General features: G+C 42.7%; 1 protein-coding gene across 3 annotated transcripts; it reads left to right on the top strand.

Annotated features, from left to right (window-relative positions):
- The first annotated feature begins 6154 nt into the window (after window positions 1-6154).
- Window positions 6155-14129, top strand: LOC109919757 (zinc finger protein 271-like). 3 transcript variants are annotated; one of them, XR_007266314.1, is made up of 3 exons: window positions 6155-6199; window positions 6628-9903; window positions 13444-14129. XR_007266314.1 is itself a non-coding variant. In XM_048621467.1 (2 exons), exon 2 carries the CDS (start codon window positions 7576-7578, stop codon window positions 9001-9003), a length of 1428 nt encoding a protein of 475 aa, XP_048477424.1. In that variant the 5' UTR covers window positions 6155-6199; window positions 6628-7575; the 3' UTR covers window positions 9004-14129. The 3 variants fall into 3 exon arrangements, 1 of the variants encoding a protein (XP_048477424.1); XR_007266313.1 differs by having other exon boundaries at window positions 6628-9907; XM_048621467.1 differs by having other exon boundaries at window positions 6628-14129.
- The last annotated feature ends 2964 nt before the right edge of the window (window positions 14130-17093 follow it).

Below are 17093 nucleotides of genomic sequence, written 5' to 3'. Positions count from 1 at the left end.
TAAAAAATAAATTAGGAGGATAAAGAGGGGCAATGAAATATCTTTAGCAGATAAGATAAAGAAAAACTCCAAAGCATTTTATAATTATATCAAGAGAAAAAGGATTATCTGGAGAGAGTGGGGCTTATTAGAGACCAAAGGGGACAGTGCATGGAGCCTGACGAATATAGGTGTGGTTTTATATGAATGTTTCTTATCTTTATTCACAAAGGAGAGAGAAATTGTAGTTGGAAATTTCACTTAGGATAGAAAGGTTCTAGAGCATGTTAGGATTAATGATGAGGGATTAGATGTTTCAGCAGGCATAAAGGTGCATAAATCCCCAGGGCCTGATGTGGTGTATTGCAGGCTGCTATGGGATGCAAGGGGCCCTGGGGGGAACGTTTAACACTTCACTGGCTACAGGTGAAGTACGAGATGACTGAAAGATAATTAATGTGATTCCTTTGCTCAAGAACAACAACAGAGAAAGGCCAGGTAAGTAGAGACCAGTTAGTCTGACATCAGTGGTCAATTTTGAGGGACAGGATTAATCAACACTTGGAAAGAAAGGAATTGATCAGGGGTAGTCAGCACAAGTTTGCTGGAGGGAGATCCTGTCTGACCAACTTAATGCATTTTTTTTTGAAATGGTGATTAAATATATTGATGAGATTAGTGTAGCTGATGTGGTTAACATGGACTCCAGTGAGGCCTCTGACAAGGTCCTACATTAAAAGGCTGGTTCAAAAGGTGAGGGCCCACGGCATCCAAAGCAAATTGGTAAACTGGATCCAAAATGAATATTTCTTATCTGTATTCACAAAGGAGAAAGAAATTGTAGTTGGAAATTTCACTTGGGAAGGATATAAACAATGAATGGTAGATCCCCAAAGAGTACTGAGGGAAGAAAGGTTCATAGAATCCCTACAGTATGAAAACAGGCCCTTCGATCCAACAAGTCCACGCTGCCCCTCCGAACAGCATCCCACCCAGACCCATTCCCCTAATTTCCCATGTCTAACCCACCTAACCTAACCTAAGCACCCCTGGATATTATGGGCAATTTAGCATGGCCAATCCACCTAGTCTGCACATCTTTGGACTGTGGGAGGAAACCGGAGCACCTAGAGGAAACCCACACAGACACAGGGAGAATGTGCAAACTCCACACAGACAGTCACCCAAGGATGGAATCAAACCTAGGTCCCTGGCGCTGTGAGGCAGCAGTGCTAACCACTGAGCCACTGTGCAAGGTGTACAAGTCCATAGATCTCTGGAGGTATTAGCAAAGGCATGGGGTGAAAAAGGCACATAGGATGCCTACCTTCATTAGCAGGGTGTAGAATAAGGAAGTAGAAGTCTTGGTCAGTAACTGGTAAAGTTTTGAGAAATTGTTATTGGAGCAGACAGCATCAGACGCTTCAACTTAGTATTAAAGATATTTAACATCGTAAAGATTAATTAACTTATGACATGGCAGGAGAGCTCCAAATTGTATTCTGCTCCTTTTGCTCGATATGGGAAGCCAGACACTCCATGTGTGCAAGAAGTGTCTCCAGCTGCAGCTCCAGGAAGCCTGAGTTTCGGAGTTGGAGCGGAATCTGGGGACACTGTGGAGCATTCTCAAGGCAGAGAGTGTCGTTGATAGCACGTATAGAGAGGTGGTCACACCGCAGACTCAGCCTCCACAGGCAGGAAGGGAAAGGGTGACCACCAGCCAGAGCAGGAGGGCGAAGCAGGCAGTGCAGGAATCTCCTGTCGTCATTCCCCTGCAAAACAGATATACCATTTTGGATACTGTTGAGGGGAATGACCTCTCAGGGGATAACAGAGGCAGCCAAATTCATGGCAACTGGAGGGAGAGATGAGCATAGAAATGCTATAGTTATAGGGAATTCAATTGTAAAGGGAATAGATAGGCATTTCTGTGGCCACAAACGAAAAGTCCAGGATGGTGTGTTACCATCCTATGCTAGGGTCCTGGATCTCTTGGAGCGGTTGCAGGATATTCTGGAGCGGGTGGGCAAACAGCCAGTGCTCATGGTACACATTGGTACGAACGACATAGGTTAAAAAAAGGGATAAGGTCCTAAAAGCAGAATATAGAGAACTAGGAAGAAAATTGAAATGTAGGACCTCAGAAGTAGTTATCTCAGGATTACTACCAGTGCCACAAGCTAGTCAGAGTAGAAACAACAGAATATACAGGATGAACACATGGCTGAAAAGGTGGTGTGAGGGGGAGGGTTTCAGATTTGTGGGGCATTGGAACCAGTTCTTGGGGGGGAGGTGGGACCTGTACAAACTGAATGGGTTACACCTGGGCAGGACCAGGACTGATGTCCTTGAGGGGGATACTTGGTAGAGTGGTTAGGGAGGGTTTAAACTAATGTGGCAGGGGGACGGGAACCAGACGAGTCGGGTGGTAGATGCAGAAATTGAGGCAGAGGTAGAAACCAAGGCAAACATGACTAAGATCAAGAACAGGCAGGGAAATGCTGCTGAAAACAGTGGGGGAGGTGGTTTGAAATGCATATGTTTCACTGAGAGTAGTATAATAGGCAAGGTAGATGAACTTAAAGCTTTGGTTAGTACTTAGAACTATGACATTATTGCGATTACAGAGACTTGATTAAAAGAGGGACACAGGACTGGACAGCTGAATGTCCCAGGATTTAAATGTTTCAGGAGTGATAAAAAGGGAAGTAAAAGGGGTGGGGGAGTTACACTACCGGTAAAGGACTATCTCACAGCTGTACTATGATATATCAGGGACTCGTGCAGCAAGGCAACATGGGTAGAACTCAGGAATAGGAAAGGTGTAATCACAATGCTGAGGGCATACTACAGGTCTCCCAACAGCCAGCGGGAGATAGAGGAGAGATAGAGGAGAGAATATATAGACAGATTTTGGTAAGATGTAAAAACAGCAGGTTTGTGGTAGGTGATATTAACTTCCCCTGTATTGACTGGGACTCACTACATGCTAGGGGCTTGGATGGGTTAGAATTTGTAGGGATCATTCAGGAGGGACTTTCAACACAAAATGTAAACAGTCCAACCAAGGAAGTGGTTATACTGGGATAGTAGGAACTGCAGATGCTGGAGAATCCGAGACAACAAGGTGCAGGGCTGGATGAACACAGCAGGCCAAGCAGCATCATAGGAGCAGAGAGGCTGACGTTTCGGGCCTAGACCCTTCGTCAGCCTCTCTGCTCCTATGATGCTGCTTGGCCTGCTGTGTTCATCCAGCCCTGCACCTTGTATTCTCAAGTGGTTATACTGGACCTGGTTTTGGGAAATGAGCCCGGCCAGGTGAGTAAGGTTTCAGTGGGGGATCTTTTCAGGAGTAGTGACCATAATCCTGTGAGTTTAAAGATACTCATGGATAGAGATAACAGCAGTCCGCGGGTTTAGCTGTTAAATTGGAGCAAGGCGAACTACAACAATATTAGGCAGGAACTGGAGAATGCTGATTGGAGGCAGCTGTTTGAGGGTAAATCTAATCGGACACGTGGGAGTATTTGAAATGGCAGTTGATAAGAATTCAGGAGTGGCACGTTCCTGCGAGAATGGAGGATAGGTATGGCAAGTTACGTGGACCTTGGATGACCAGGAATGTTATGACCTTGGTCAGAAAGGAAAAGGAGGCATACATAAGGTCTAGGAGGATGAGAACTGATGAAGCCCTGGAAATATATAAGGAAAGTAGGAAAGAACTTAAACAAGGAATTAGAAGGGCTAAAAGGTGTCAGGAAAAGTCATTAGCAAACAGGATTATGGAGAATCCCAAGGCTTTTTATACATGTATAAAGAGCAAGAGGGTAGCCAGAGAAAGGGTTGGCCGACTCAAGGACGAAGGAGGGAATCCATGTATGGAGCCAAATGAGTTAGGTGAGGTCCTAAACAAATACTTTGTATCATTATTCACCAAACATAAGGAATTGGTGGAGGATGATCTCAGGGGAGTGTTGAGTTTCTAAGCCAATAATAAAAAGGAAGAGGTGTTGTCTGTGTTAAAAAGTATTAATGTAAATAAGTCCCTGGGTCCTGATGGGATCTATCCCAGAATATTGAAGGTGGCAAGAAAACAAATTGCGGGAGCATTGATAGACATCTTTTTATCCTCTTTGGCCACAGATGAGGTCCCAGAGGACTGGAGAATAGCCAATGTTGCCCCATTGTTTCAGAAGAGTATCAGGGCATGCATTTTGGAAGGTCAAGTACAGGTGGAAATTATACAGTGAATGGCAGAACCCTTAGGAGTATTGATATGTAGAGGGATCTGGGTATGCAGGTCCATAGATCACTGAAGGTGACAGCACAGGTAGACAAGGTAGTAAAAAAGGCTTATGACACGCTTGCCTTCATTGGAAGGGGCATTGAGTATAAGGATAGACAAGTTATACTGCAGCTTTATAGAACTTTAGTTAAGCCACACTTGGAACATTGAGCACATTTCTGGTCACCACACTACCAGAAGGATGTGGTTGCTTTGAAGAGGGTACAGATAAGGTTTACCAGGATGTTGCCTAGTGTGAGATTTTAGCTACAAAGAAAGGTTGGATAGACTTGGCTTTGTTTTCACTGGAATGCAGGAGGCTGAGAGGTGACCTGATAGAGGTTTCTAAGATGTGAATGGCATGGATAGACTGGAAGATATGAGGATTTTCCCAGGGTGGAGGGGTCAATTACTAGGGGACACAGGTTCAAGGAGCGAGAGGGAATATTTAAAAAGATGTACGAGGCAGATTTTTCACACAAAGGGTGGTGAGTGCCTGGAATGCGCTGCCAGAGGAGGTGGTGGAAGCAGACACAATAGCAGCATTCAAGAAGCACCTGGATGAATACATTAAAGGAAGCAAATAGAGAGATACGGATCCTGTAAGTGAAGACTGTTTTAGCATGGAAGGGCAAAATGTGGCAGGGCAGACTTGGAGGGCCGAAGGTCCTGTCCCTGTCCCTTTGTTCTTCTTTGTTCATTGGTTTTTACAACTTATATCTTCAGCCCAACAGAGGTGAAAGAGAGAATAACAGGGGTGGGAGGGGTCTTTGATTACGTCAGTTGCTTTTCCAAAGCAGCAGAGGGGGAATGAGGGGGAAGCTCATGGAAACCTATAAAATTCTAAAAGGAATAGACAAGGTAAACACAAGAAGAATGTTTCTAATGACTGTAGAGTCCAAAGCCAGGGGTCACAGTCTAAGGATACAGAGTAGGCAATTTCAGACTGAGATGAGGAAAAATGTTCTCATCAGAGTGGTGTGCCTGTGGAATTCCCTGCAACAGAAAGTTGTTGAGGTCAAAACATTGATGTTTTCAAGAAGGAGTAAAATAGGGCTAAAGGAATCAAAGGATTTGAGAGAAAGTGGGTACAAGGTATTGAGTTGGATGATCAGCCATGATCAGATTGAATTGTGCAGCAGCTTGAAAGGCTCAATTATCAACTACAGCTTCTATTTTCAACATTTCTACGAGAGGTGAGTGGACAGGGACATGCTGGGAGAGGCAAAGGGCACCAGATGAGGTGAATGTTGAGACTCAGAAATTGGAGCTGAAGAGAGCTGAACCTCTACAGGAAGTGACTGCTAGACAGGGCCAGGCTGTTAGGTGTCAACTCATTGGGTAGCTACTCACACAATGAGTCATGTCTTACTCTCTGAGTCATTGAAACCACACACAAGTATCATAGAACCCTACAGACAATCAGTCTCCTCTCTCACTCCCTTCTGTGCCCCTCGCCCTTGTGTGCCTCCAAATGTGTCACTCTCTCCTGTGCATGTGCTGATCCCACCACTGCACACCGTCACTGCCTTGGATGCTGTGGGTCTTCCTCTTCTGATCTGCTGCCAAAAACATCCGAGGATACACATCCCACACTGAGTCAGTTTGAAAGCCTCCGAGGATGAAGAATGCTGTTCCCACACTAAAAATCTGTCAAACATTTACCAAGGGAACTGAAACACCAGCTGCAATAAGTGAGGTTTTATTCAATGGGACACTGACAAGTTTAAATCTCCACCTGATCTGCTGCTCAAAGTCACCTCCATTTCACCGGTCAGTTTCCCAAGCTTCAGGAAACTCACATTGCTGCAGAAATATTTGGATTGACTGTGAGAGACGTCAATCAGAGAGCCCACCCACTCTGCCCATTCCCACCTCTTCCTCTTCCAGAGCTGGTTCACTTCCTATAGGGACTGAAAACCAAGTGAGGAGATGGTGAGTGAAGGAGCAGCTTTTATACAAATTGTATCCCATAATATCCACACCAATCTTCAGGCAGTCTGACTATCCTGTGGGCAATCGGGGTGGAAATGTCCCTTATGGTGTGTGAGAAGATCCAGCTGAGAGAGCTGTTTACTCGGTGCTTTGTGCTGAACTGTTTGACTGGAGCTATGTGTTGGATATTCAGTGTTTTTACTGGGAGCATTTCCCTTCTGATTTCTCGGCTGAGTTTTGTTGATAGCTAATGACTGGATATCGTTAGTGTGATTGAATGGCCTGTTTCTCACTGTAATTCTGTGTATGTAACTTTCTGCACTGGATTTGAACTCTCAATCTCTGGATTGTTAATCGATCACCACAGCAATTTAGCTGCCAAACCTAGAGACACATTTGTTGAAGTTATTTTTATGCTTTCTTTATAGATTTTACCTGAAGGCCTCAGCCTTTCCCAAAAGCCTGGCTTGGATTTGATCATTTTGCCCAGTGTTGTGGCTGATAACTGAATTTGGGATGTGCCGTCTGAGTGAATGCAGTGTATCTAATTTCTCAGGATAAACCAGAGCCCTTCAATCAGCCACTCTGAAGCAATATTTTTCTTACCTTCTAGCCCCGTGTGGTGAAACCAAGTGAAAATTTTCAGAATCTCCATTGAAATAACTTTTCCTCTGACTGTGTTTAACATATAAAGCATACTTCTGTAGAACAAATTGAGCACATTGTAATGAGATAGCCCTTTAACACACTGCCTGTTTGGAATTTCTATTGTCCTCACAGCATTTGGGAAGAGAGGGGCTGGAAAGAGAAAACAAAGTAGCCATATTGTCTGCTGCTGGTCACTATGCAGTGGCCATGCTGGAAACAGATGGTGTGTGTCTGTCAAGTGAGGTAAAAGAAAGGATTTGTATCTGATCCCCCACACAGGGGAGTAGCAGACTGGCACTGACTGTGGAACAGTCTCTAAACTGAGAAGTCAGAAGAATTGTACTGCACTACACCAGAGAATACAGACAGGATGGACACTGTAGATAGATCCTGACCATCATCTAAGGAACAACTGCACAACTGTGGAAAGACATCCAGTCCCTTCACAACATTGCTCAACATAGAGAAGGTTGGGAAGTGAAAGTATCATCTGGAAATCAGTCAGATCAGGGGAGCTTTGAGATATCATCAGATCCGAAACTGGCCAGTGGGTGGAGCCTTCCATCAGAACCAACCTTTCTGAAGGTTCGGTTGTGGGTGATCAGTCAGGGCGAGGCTGGGAAGAAGTGTGAGTGGCTCCAACTGTGGTGACAGCTTCGTTCATTCATCAAGCCTCATGGACCACTGACTCATTCCTACAGGGGAGAGGCTTTTCAAATGTGACGTGTATGCAGAGTGCTCTATGGGCTCATAAAGTTCTCCTGAAACACAAGGTGCTTCTGTTCTACAGCCACATGGAAAAGGAACATTTCAAGTGTGAGGTGTGTCACCAAGACTTTGCACAGGTGTCAATGCTCCGGAAACACCGACACATTCACAATGGGGAGAAACTGTTCACGTGTGAGGTGTGTGATAAAGTATTCACACGGTCATCAAGTCTCAAGGTCCATTGTACAGTCCATACAGGGGAGAAACACTTTAAGTGTACAGTTTGCAATAAAGCTTTCGCAACATCTACAAGGCTGCTAATGCATCAGACGATTCATACAGGAGAGAAGCTGTTCACATGCAATGTGTGCAGCAAGTCATTCTTAAACTCATCTGACTTTCGTGTACACCAACGTTTTCACACAGGGGAGAAACCATTCTCTTGCGAGCTGTGTGACCAGTCTTTCTCGGGCTTATCAACCCTCCGCAGACACCAGCAGATTCACACAGGGGAGAAACCGTTCATATGTGAGGTGTGCAATAAATCATTTTCACGGTTAACAAACCTGCAGATCCACCATCGCATTCACACGGGGGAGAAACCATTCACATGTGAAGTCTGTGATAAATCATTCTCGCGCTCAGGAACCCTGCGCAAACATCAACTTATTCACACGGGCAAGAAACCTTTCCCATGCGAACTGTGTGACAAATCATTCTTGCAGTTAACCAGTCTCCAGATCCATCAACGCATTCACACTGGGGAGAAACCATTCACATGTGAAGTATGTGACAAATCATTCTCTGACTCATCAACCCTCCGTAAACATCAACGCATTCACACGGGGGAGAAGCCATTCACGTGTGAGGTGTGTGACAAATCATTCTCGGTTTCATCAACTCTCCGTGTACATGAACGCATTCACACAGGGCAGAAGCCATTGAAGTGTGAGGTGTGTGACAGATTATTCTCGGTTTCGGCGACCCTCCGCAGGCATCAACACATTCACACAGGGGAGAAATTATTCAGGTGTGAGGTTTGCAATAAAGCTTTTGTAACATCAACAAAGCTCCTAATACATCAGAGGATCCACACAGGGGAGAAACCATTCAGGTGTAAAGTGTGTGACAAATCATTCTTGTGGCCCTCGAACCTCCATCGACACCAATGCATTCACACAAGGGAGAAACCATTCAAATGCAAGGTGTGCAACAAAGCCTTCACACAGTCATCGAGCCTCATGGTCCATCAGACAATTCACACAGGGGAGAAACCCTTCAGGTGTGAGGTGTGTGTTAAATCATTCTCACGATTATCGAACCTCCACCGACACCAGCGCATTCACACAGGGGAGAAACCATTCAAGTGTGAGGTGTGTGGCAAATCGTTTTCACAGTCATCGCATGTACGCAAACACCAACACGTTCACGTGGCAGAAACCGCTTAAGAACATGTTGTGGAACAAATCATTCATCTCTGTGTACAACAACATTCACACAGTGGAGAGACCATTCATGTGTGAGGTTTAAGATAAAGCTTTGTGACATCTTTGACACTGCTGAGGGACCACCAGTGAGCACTCACTGAGTGGAGAAAACGATCAAGTGTGAGCTTTGTCTTTCATCAGATCCGCTGAACTCCTGATACATTAGCGGATTCACAAAGGGGAGGAACCCTTCAAGAGTGAGGTGAATGACGACTCCATCTTACAGTCATTGATTTTCCACACATGCTAACATATTCACACGGCGGACAGGCTGCTCAAGTGTAAACTGTGGGATTATTCATTTTCATAGTTGTGGAACCTCCTGCCCAATGAGGGGATTTGCACAGAGAAAACTCTTCAGATGTAATATTTCTGACAAATCTTTTAGCTCCTTCTTTCACCTCCTGAAGTAACATCACATCTATATTGGTGGCAAATCATTCATGTGCGTGACAAGGCTTTCACATTGGCACATGTGTCCTGATCCATGAACACATTCACATAGGGAAGAAACCCTGTCCGTGAGTTCTGTGGTACAGTTGACAGACTTGTTGGAACATCAGTGAACCCACATAGCAGACAAACCCTTCCAGTGTGACTTGCGTCAGGATTGTTTCACCTCCTCCTCCTCCTCCTGTCTGATCAGACACCACATCTCCACATCGACTTGGAGCTGGGTCACCTGCTTCTGTTATACTGAGAGCTGTCTGTGTTGTTTACCCTCCAGTGCTTACACATGGGAGCTGTCATTCCAAACCACTGTCTGTCTCAGCAGGGTTTGTCTCAAACCTCTCCACCATCTCCCAGCAAGATCAATGTACCTTTGACCTGATTACTAAACATCACCAAAGGAAGACATCAGTAGGTACAGATGTTCCTGCTGGTGCAGAAGCCACTGTGTTTTGAGAACGGTAGTAGAACCAGTGAAGGGAAAGTGAAGATAGAAAGAGAGGGAGAAAGGAAGATCAGAGGGAATGTGCAGATGAGAGGTACAGAATGAGATAGACAGAGGAGTGGAATAAAAAGAGACATTGAGAAAGTTGTGGAAGTAGTGGGGACATAGCGTGGCAGGACAGACAGTGAGAAGGTTTAGCCAACATTCAAAATACTCACTTTACACATTTAAAGCTTAATTTATTTAATTATATTAATTTGCAACTCTTTTATGTTAGTCCATTATTTGGTAAATTATATTGTGAGTAAAGCTTTATGCAGACAGGTCTGGCTCAAACAGAGGAAAAAGTATTCTGGAATATGTCCAGTTTTGTTCCATTCCCCCTTATGATTTTCTTTCAATGTCTCTGCTACAGGCGCATCTGTCTGAGGACAGGCTCTTTCTGACTGTCAGTGAAAGGGTGTTTTTGATGTGTTGGATAAGCTGGGAGTCCAGTCCATCCAGAAGCAGCCAACATTCCAGGCCTAGAGTTTGATTTAATATCGACATCTGGACAAGGATGAGGAGATTGGTGGTGATGCAGGAAAACTGTTGAATTGTTTTTTGGATTCTTAGCCACTTGCCCAGCTTTGAGTCTCTCGTTTGTTTAATGGACGCAGAGGGTGAAGTTTGCAAACTGCCGCTTCCACACTAGTTTGATTTCTCACTTCAAACTTCAGCTTTAAGGCACCTCTGAAAATTGAAACGTAGCCTTTGAGCAAACCTCAAAAAGAGCATTCTGTATTTTGACCACCGTTAGATAGGGAAATAGGGCTGGATGTGACAGAGTTAGGAAGGGTTTGAGGCCATGGAGCAATTTGTATATGAGCATGAGAATTTTAAATTGGAGGTAGGGGGCACTGAGAACCAGTATCAGTCGGTGAGTACAGGGGTGATACTTGTGAGAGAATAGACAGCACAGAGTTTTACCTGAGCCGAAGGTTAGGAAGATGGGAAGCAGGACATATAATAGGTTGGCCTTTCAGAATGAAAATCCATTTCCTGGATTTGAGAATCACAGGTGTAAGCAGAAGGTTGACAGATGAATACAGAAAAGAAAGAAAAACAGAAGAAAAAGACTCAAAGCAATCATCCTACAATCATTTGAGGTCATTTACATTTTAGATATACTCTCTCACAAAATATTGCTGAAATTTATGGGCCTTGCCCACAAACCAGGCAATTCTGTCTTTACCTTAAATGATTATGTACAATTGAAACTATTAACTGAGGATGTTCAAAAATCATTGACTTAAAACAAAGAGATCCAGAACAGATTTAGTTCTTCATATCAAAACAAGGCACAAAGTTGCTGTAGCATTGAAGAAGGAGTTATTCTTGGCCAATTTCTCTCATATCATTTTACACCCACAGAACAGTGATACACAAAGTGAGGGACAATCAGGACTATGACCCTTCACTTTTATTGAAGCAAGACTCCTCCAAGGGAAAGCAGAACTGAGATTGGGATTGACTAATCAGATATTAACAGTTGAATGAACATGACAGTTCCAGAAAGAGACAGGCAACCAAATTAGATATGACTAATGGGATACCTTAGTTAATGATGAGACTATCGCATGAAAACATGCAAAATCAGAAACAAACCCAGAACTTTTATCACAGAAGAAAGACTGACCCAGACAATGAAATTAGATCTGAACAGAAACACCTTTAGGTGAATACATGGAAGGTATGTATTGTGTTGGATCAGCTCAAAAGGTCAGGACAAAAACAAATCATAAAAGTAGAACTGGCATAATCAAAGGAAACTTTACAAATGTACTTAACTTCAAGATATAAAAAGCAATTTTAATGAATCCATGCCCACATCATGCATAATGTGCTGAAGTGGTGATTGTAGAGTGGGCACTGTGACAAGCCTCAGAACAACTGAATCTTACATGCACAAAAGTTATTATTGTGCTAGAAGCTATGATCAAGAAAAATATAGCTGGTCTTAGGAAGACTAGACCAAGTGGTCAGGTAATACATTGTAGATGCCCTAACTAAAATCTTTCAGAGTTCCCTAGATACAGGCTTCATCCCACTGGATTGGAAAATCCTGAATTTGGCAACACAGCCACGGGTGTACAGGAAGTACAGTAGGGGGCTGAGGATGCATCTTTGGGTGATCCAGTGTTGAGTGTTATTGTGGAGGAGGTGCAGTTACCTGTCTTCACTGATTGAGGTCTGTGGGACTGAGACTGTGACTCCCAGTTCTAGACTCCGCAACTAGGGAAAACATCCACCTTATCTAGCCCTGTCAGAATTTTATATTTTTCAACCTTCTCTCATCCTTTTAAACTCTTGAGAAGACAAGCCAGTCAAACCAGACTCTCTTCATAAGCAGTGCTACCAATCCCACTATCAACCTGGTGAAACTCACTACATTCCCTCAATGACAAATATATCCTTTCTGAGGTAGGGAGACCAAAACAGTACACATTACTCCAGTTCAGTCTCACCAAGGCCCTGTATAATTGCAGTAAGACACTCCTTCTGAACTCAAGGCGTCATGTCATGAAGGACAATATATCATTTGCCTCCCTAAACTGCTGATGCACCCACCTGTCTACTTTAATTAGACACCCAGATCCCCCTTTACATTCACATTTCCCAATATATCACCATTTAAATAATACTTTTTTTCACAGCAAAGTGTATACTTTCAAACTTAGCCACGTTGTACTTTATCTGCCACGTGTTTGCCCACTTACTCAACTTGTTTAAATCACCCTGAGCCTTCCTTGCACGCTCTTCACAATCCATAATCCCACCAAATTGTATCCTGAGCAAACTTGGAAATGTTGTATTTGGTTTCCTTATCTAGTTCATTTATCTATTTTGTGAATAGCTGGGACCCTAAGCACTGATCCTTGCAGTGCCCCACTAATCACCGCCTGCCACTTGGGAAAAATACCCATTTATTCCCATTCTGTTTTCTGTCTGTCAAATCAATTCTTAATGCATGCCAATATATTAACCCTTATTCCATGTGCTTTAATTTTGCCCACCAACCTTTTACGAAGGACCTTATCACTAGCCTTCTAAAGATTCAAATATGCCGTATTCAAAAAACCTCCAATAGCTTTGATAAGCATCATTTGCCTTTTTATGGCTTTGTTCAATCCCATTACATTTCCAAATGTCCTGTTATCACGCCTTTTATAATAGACAGCAGTATTTTTACCACTACTGATATGAGGCTAACTGGTTTATAATTCCCTGTGTTTTTTCTCCCTCCTTAAATAGTGGGGTTTCATTTTCTGTAGTAACTGCTTCAGAGTTTATAGAATTTTGGAAGATGAAAACCAATGCATCCAATATTTCCAGAGCCACTTCCTTCAGTACTCTGGGATGTAGATTATCAGGCCTTGGTGATTTGTCAGCTTTCAACCCCATTAATTTCCCTGGCACTATGTTCTTACTAATACTGATTTCCTTCAATTTTGCTCTTTCACTAGATCCTTGGTTCCCTAATCCAAATATTTCTGGGAGTTTACTTGTGCCCTCTTTTGTGAAGATAAAACCGAAGTAAATGTTGAAGAGGATGACACTGACCACTAGTTCCTGGAGATGAAAGTGGAGAGAGTAAGCAAGAGGAAATTAAAGAATGTAGGAACTGGAGTAATCCCTTCAGCCTGTTGTATCATTCAGTTAGATCATTGACAAATCTGTATCTTAACTGTATTTACATATCTCAACTTTGTAACCCTTAATCCCCTTTCCAGACAATAAACCTATCAATCGTAGTAGTCTGAGAATTTCCCCTGATGTCAGTGTGTGTTAGTGAAGTGAACCAACTCTCAGGATGTAGAATTGTCCCTGCTTTAGTTGGTGATGTGAATTAGATGATTCTCTTTAGATGACAGATGTTTGATTAATACCATGGGGAATATCCGTACTCTCCCATCTGGGAGGACGATTGCCCTGAATATGTGAGGGAGTTGGGGTGAGTCTGCACAGACCTGAGTTCCCTCAGTCCATCATACCTCAATGTAATAACAGAGTGGCATGTTCACCTTACACTCTTCCAAGATCCATTCCATGTTCTGGAAGCAAACTTGAGTCCTTTTCAAATGTTTTGTTATTTTGGTTGATTCCGTGTTTGATGTCAGCTGAGAATTGTGTTGTTTATCTGGTGTTTTATCCATCATCTATATAGATTTATAACTCACAATAAATTCAACTTTTCAGCTTAATCAAAACTTCTTGATGTGTCAGCATGCTGTGTTCCTATTCACTGAAATACTCGTGATCCTACAGTAAGAGTCCTATACACAATATACTGGCCAATGTCACTGTGAACTGGTATATTTTCTCCACTAACATGTTTATCCTTTCCCATTCACAGGAAGCACAATATTCCCCTGAGGAATCAAGATTGGCATTAACATATCAACTGCCATAAACTCTGAAAGCACTTTACAGTCAATGAATTGTAGTCTGTCGTCAGACAGAAAATACGGCTAGTTTGTGCACAGCAAGTTCCAAACTCCAATGTGATAATAACTAAATCAGCTGTCATTGTGACAGTGAATGTGATCCATATTGGCCAGGAAATTAGGGATCATGGAATCCCTACAGCGCGGAAGTAGGCCATTCAGCCCGACTCCGTACCAACCCTCTGAAGAGCATCCCACCCAGACCCAACCCTCCCTGTCCCTGTAACCCTGCAATTCCTATGGCTAATCAACCTAACCTACACCTCCCTGGACACTATGGACAATTTAGCATGGTCAGTCCACCTAACCTGCACATCTTTGGGCTGTGGGAGGAAACCAGAGCACGTGGAAGAAACCCACACAGACAGGGAGAATGTGCTGTGCAAATTATGCACAGATAGTCACTTGAAGGTGGAATCCCAGGTCCCTGGTGCTGTGAAGCAGCAGTGCTAACCACTGAGCCACCATGCTGCTATAACACCTGTGCTGTTTGAAAATATGATGTCATTGAGTCATACAGCACGGAAACAGGCCCTTTGGTCCAATCAGTCCATGTTGATCCATAATCCCAAACTAAACTAGGCCCAACCCCACCCTGTGCTTGACCCATAACTCTCCAAACATTTCTTATTCATGTACTTATCCAAATGTCTTTGGATATATATAAATGTTGTAATTGTACCCACATCCACCAAACATTGCCCTTCATGTCTTTTTAAAATCTTTCTCCTCTCTCCTCAAAAATACGCTCCCTAGTCTTGAAATCCCCCACCCTAAGGAAAAGAAAACTGCCATTCACCTTATTTATACCCCTTATTATTTTATAAACCTCTAAGAAGTCACCTCTCAACCTCCTAGGTTCCAGTGAAAATGCTCATCAGTGCTCCAGCTATTCTACGAGGTACTTTTATAAGGATGTTTTCATTAGCATTTCACTACGTGACACTCCATATTTTGTTTAATACTTCAGTACTATAGATGTTTCAGCTCCACATTCAGGTTGCCATCTTAACTTCCAGGCTAACCCCGCTGACTGCTTTCTGCCACAAGGCCCTGAGGACCACTGTAGATTTCTTCCACTTAGCTTGAAACTAGGCAAAGTCTCCAGTTACCTTTCCCTTTTTGTATATACTCGAGTAAAAGTCAATCTCATGGAAAAGTCAACCCGCTATTTTTGGCCAAAAAATCTTGAATTTTTCACATCTCTGTAAAAGCCGAACCTAGTTCTTCACGGATAACAGATCAACATTTGTGAGTCAAGGCATTGTCCTGTGTATAAATGATCGGTGAGACTTATGAGAGTCAAATGTCTGAATTTTTTTAAAATCAGAAATAAAAACATAATTTGAATAACTAGTAGACGAGAGAAAATGGAGGAAATTGGAAGAATTTGGTGCAAAAGTTTAAGATGCATTACCGTAATTCTGTGGTTTTTTTTCCTTTATTTGTTCAGAGATCAATTGGGCTTCTGCTAATGAAACAGTATTTTGGACTGTAGCATGAATTCCAGTCCCTCAAAAGCAGCATCCATGTAATAGTCGACCTCATAAATTTAACCTTCAGTCTAAAAAATTCAACTCTTACATGAGTGTATATGGTATGTTATCTCAACTGAGCACGAATCCAACCAACATTCCATGTGGTGAATAATAAAAATAGTACTATCATAATTCACTGTGGTAGCCCAGTGTAAATCCAGCTCCATTGTTCTTGGAGTTGTCACAGAAGTTAAACATTTGAATATAAGTACACATTGTTTCCCAGTTTACCTGATTTGCAGATCTAGTTTGGTAGAAAGCATGGACCAAGCTTCTGTACTGAACAAGAATGACTATTTATTGCAAGTAATTAGACTTTAGCTACAGGTAAACAATTATAAACCATTGGAAAATAACATGATAAAATAAAACCCAAATCACCACAATAACTTTGCCTTCCGTACAGACACAAACAGACAGGAAAAATAGGTCATGGCAAAGGAAAACTAGGAGGCAGTTCAGTGGTTTCTATTCACAGGTTTTTGAACAAATCTTTACGATTTGTATGCTGGCCATAACGTTGCTTTTCAGTTGTCTTTCTTCAAATACTTCCACTGGTTTGCAAGAGATAAAAATGTGGTTGCTTCACTTATAACAGGTCTCTGACTTATGAGTTAAAAGTCACAGCTTACGAGTCATGACAACTGCTGAAGGAATGATAAACTTTTTTTTCAGGTTTAAAATATTTTTTAATGCAGAAAACAGACCTAGCTTCTGTGTCAGTAGACATTAAATCACTTCTCTCTATCTTGTTCCCAGACCAGAGCTGTTTAGTTACCCAAAAACCAATCACACACCTTTGTAATTGAAAACTGGTCACTAGTCCATGGACCAATGCAACCCAGCTGCATCTGTACACAACCCCTGCAACCTTCGTCTGCAAACACTTCAGCTACCACTTGTTCAAACAGCTGTACAAACACGATGCATACCATAAGTGTCAGGTTACTTGCTTTTTAAAACATGCAGCAAGCCTTTAAAACACTGATTTCAAAACAATTCCTACTCACTTCAGGCCCTAATTTTAAAAAACATAAAAATAAAAAGATACAATCTTTACAGTATTTTCTCTGCTTTATGTGCAGGTCAGCCCATCCCTATCTGTGTAATCTCTTCCACCACCACCCCTCC

This window comes from Rhincodon typus, unplaced genomic scaffold (genome assembly GCF_021869965.1).
Source record: "Rhincodon typus isolate 14 unplaced genomic scaffold, sRhiTyp1.1 hic_rhity00000688, whole genome shotgun sequence".
Taxonomy (NCBI): Eukaryota; Metazoa; Chordata; class Chondrichthyes; order Orectolobiformes; family Rhincodontidae; genus Rhincodon; species Rhincodon typus.
The sequence above is the reverse complement of the archived record's forward strand: the minus strand, read 5'-3'. Positions and strand labels throughout refer to the sequence as shown.

Excerpts from the sequence above, each read along its gene's own strand:
- LOC109919757 (XM_048621467.1), top strand. The coding sequence starts at position 7,576 with ATGCAGAGTGCTCTATGGGCTCATAAAGTTCTCCTGAAACACAAGGTG.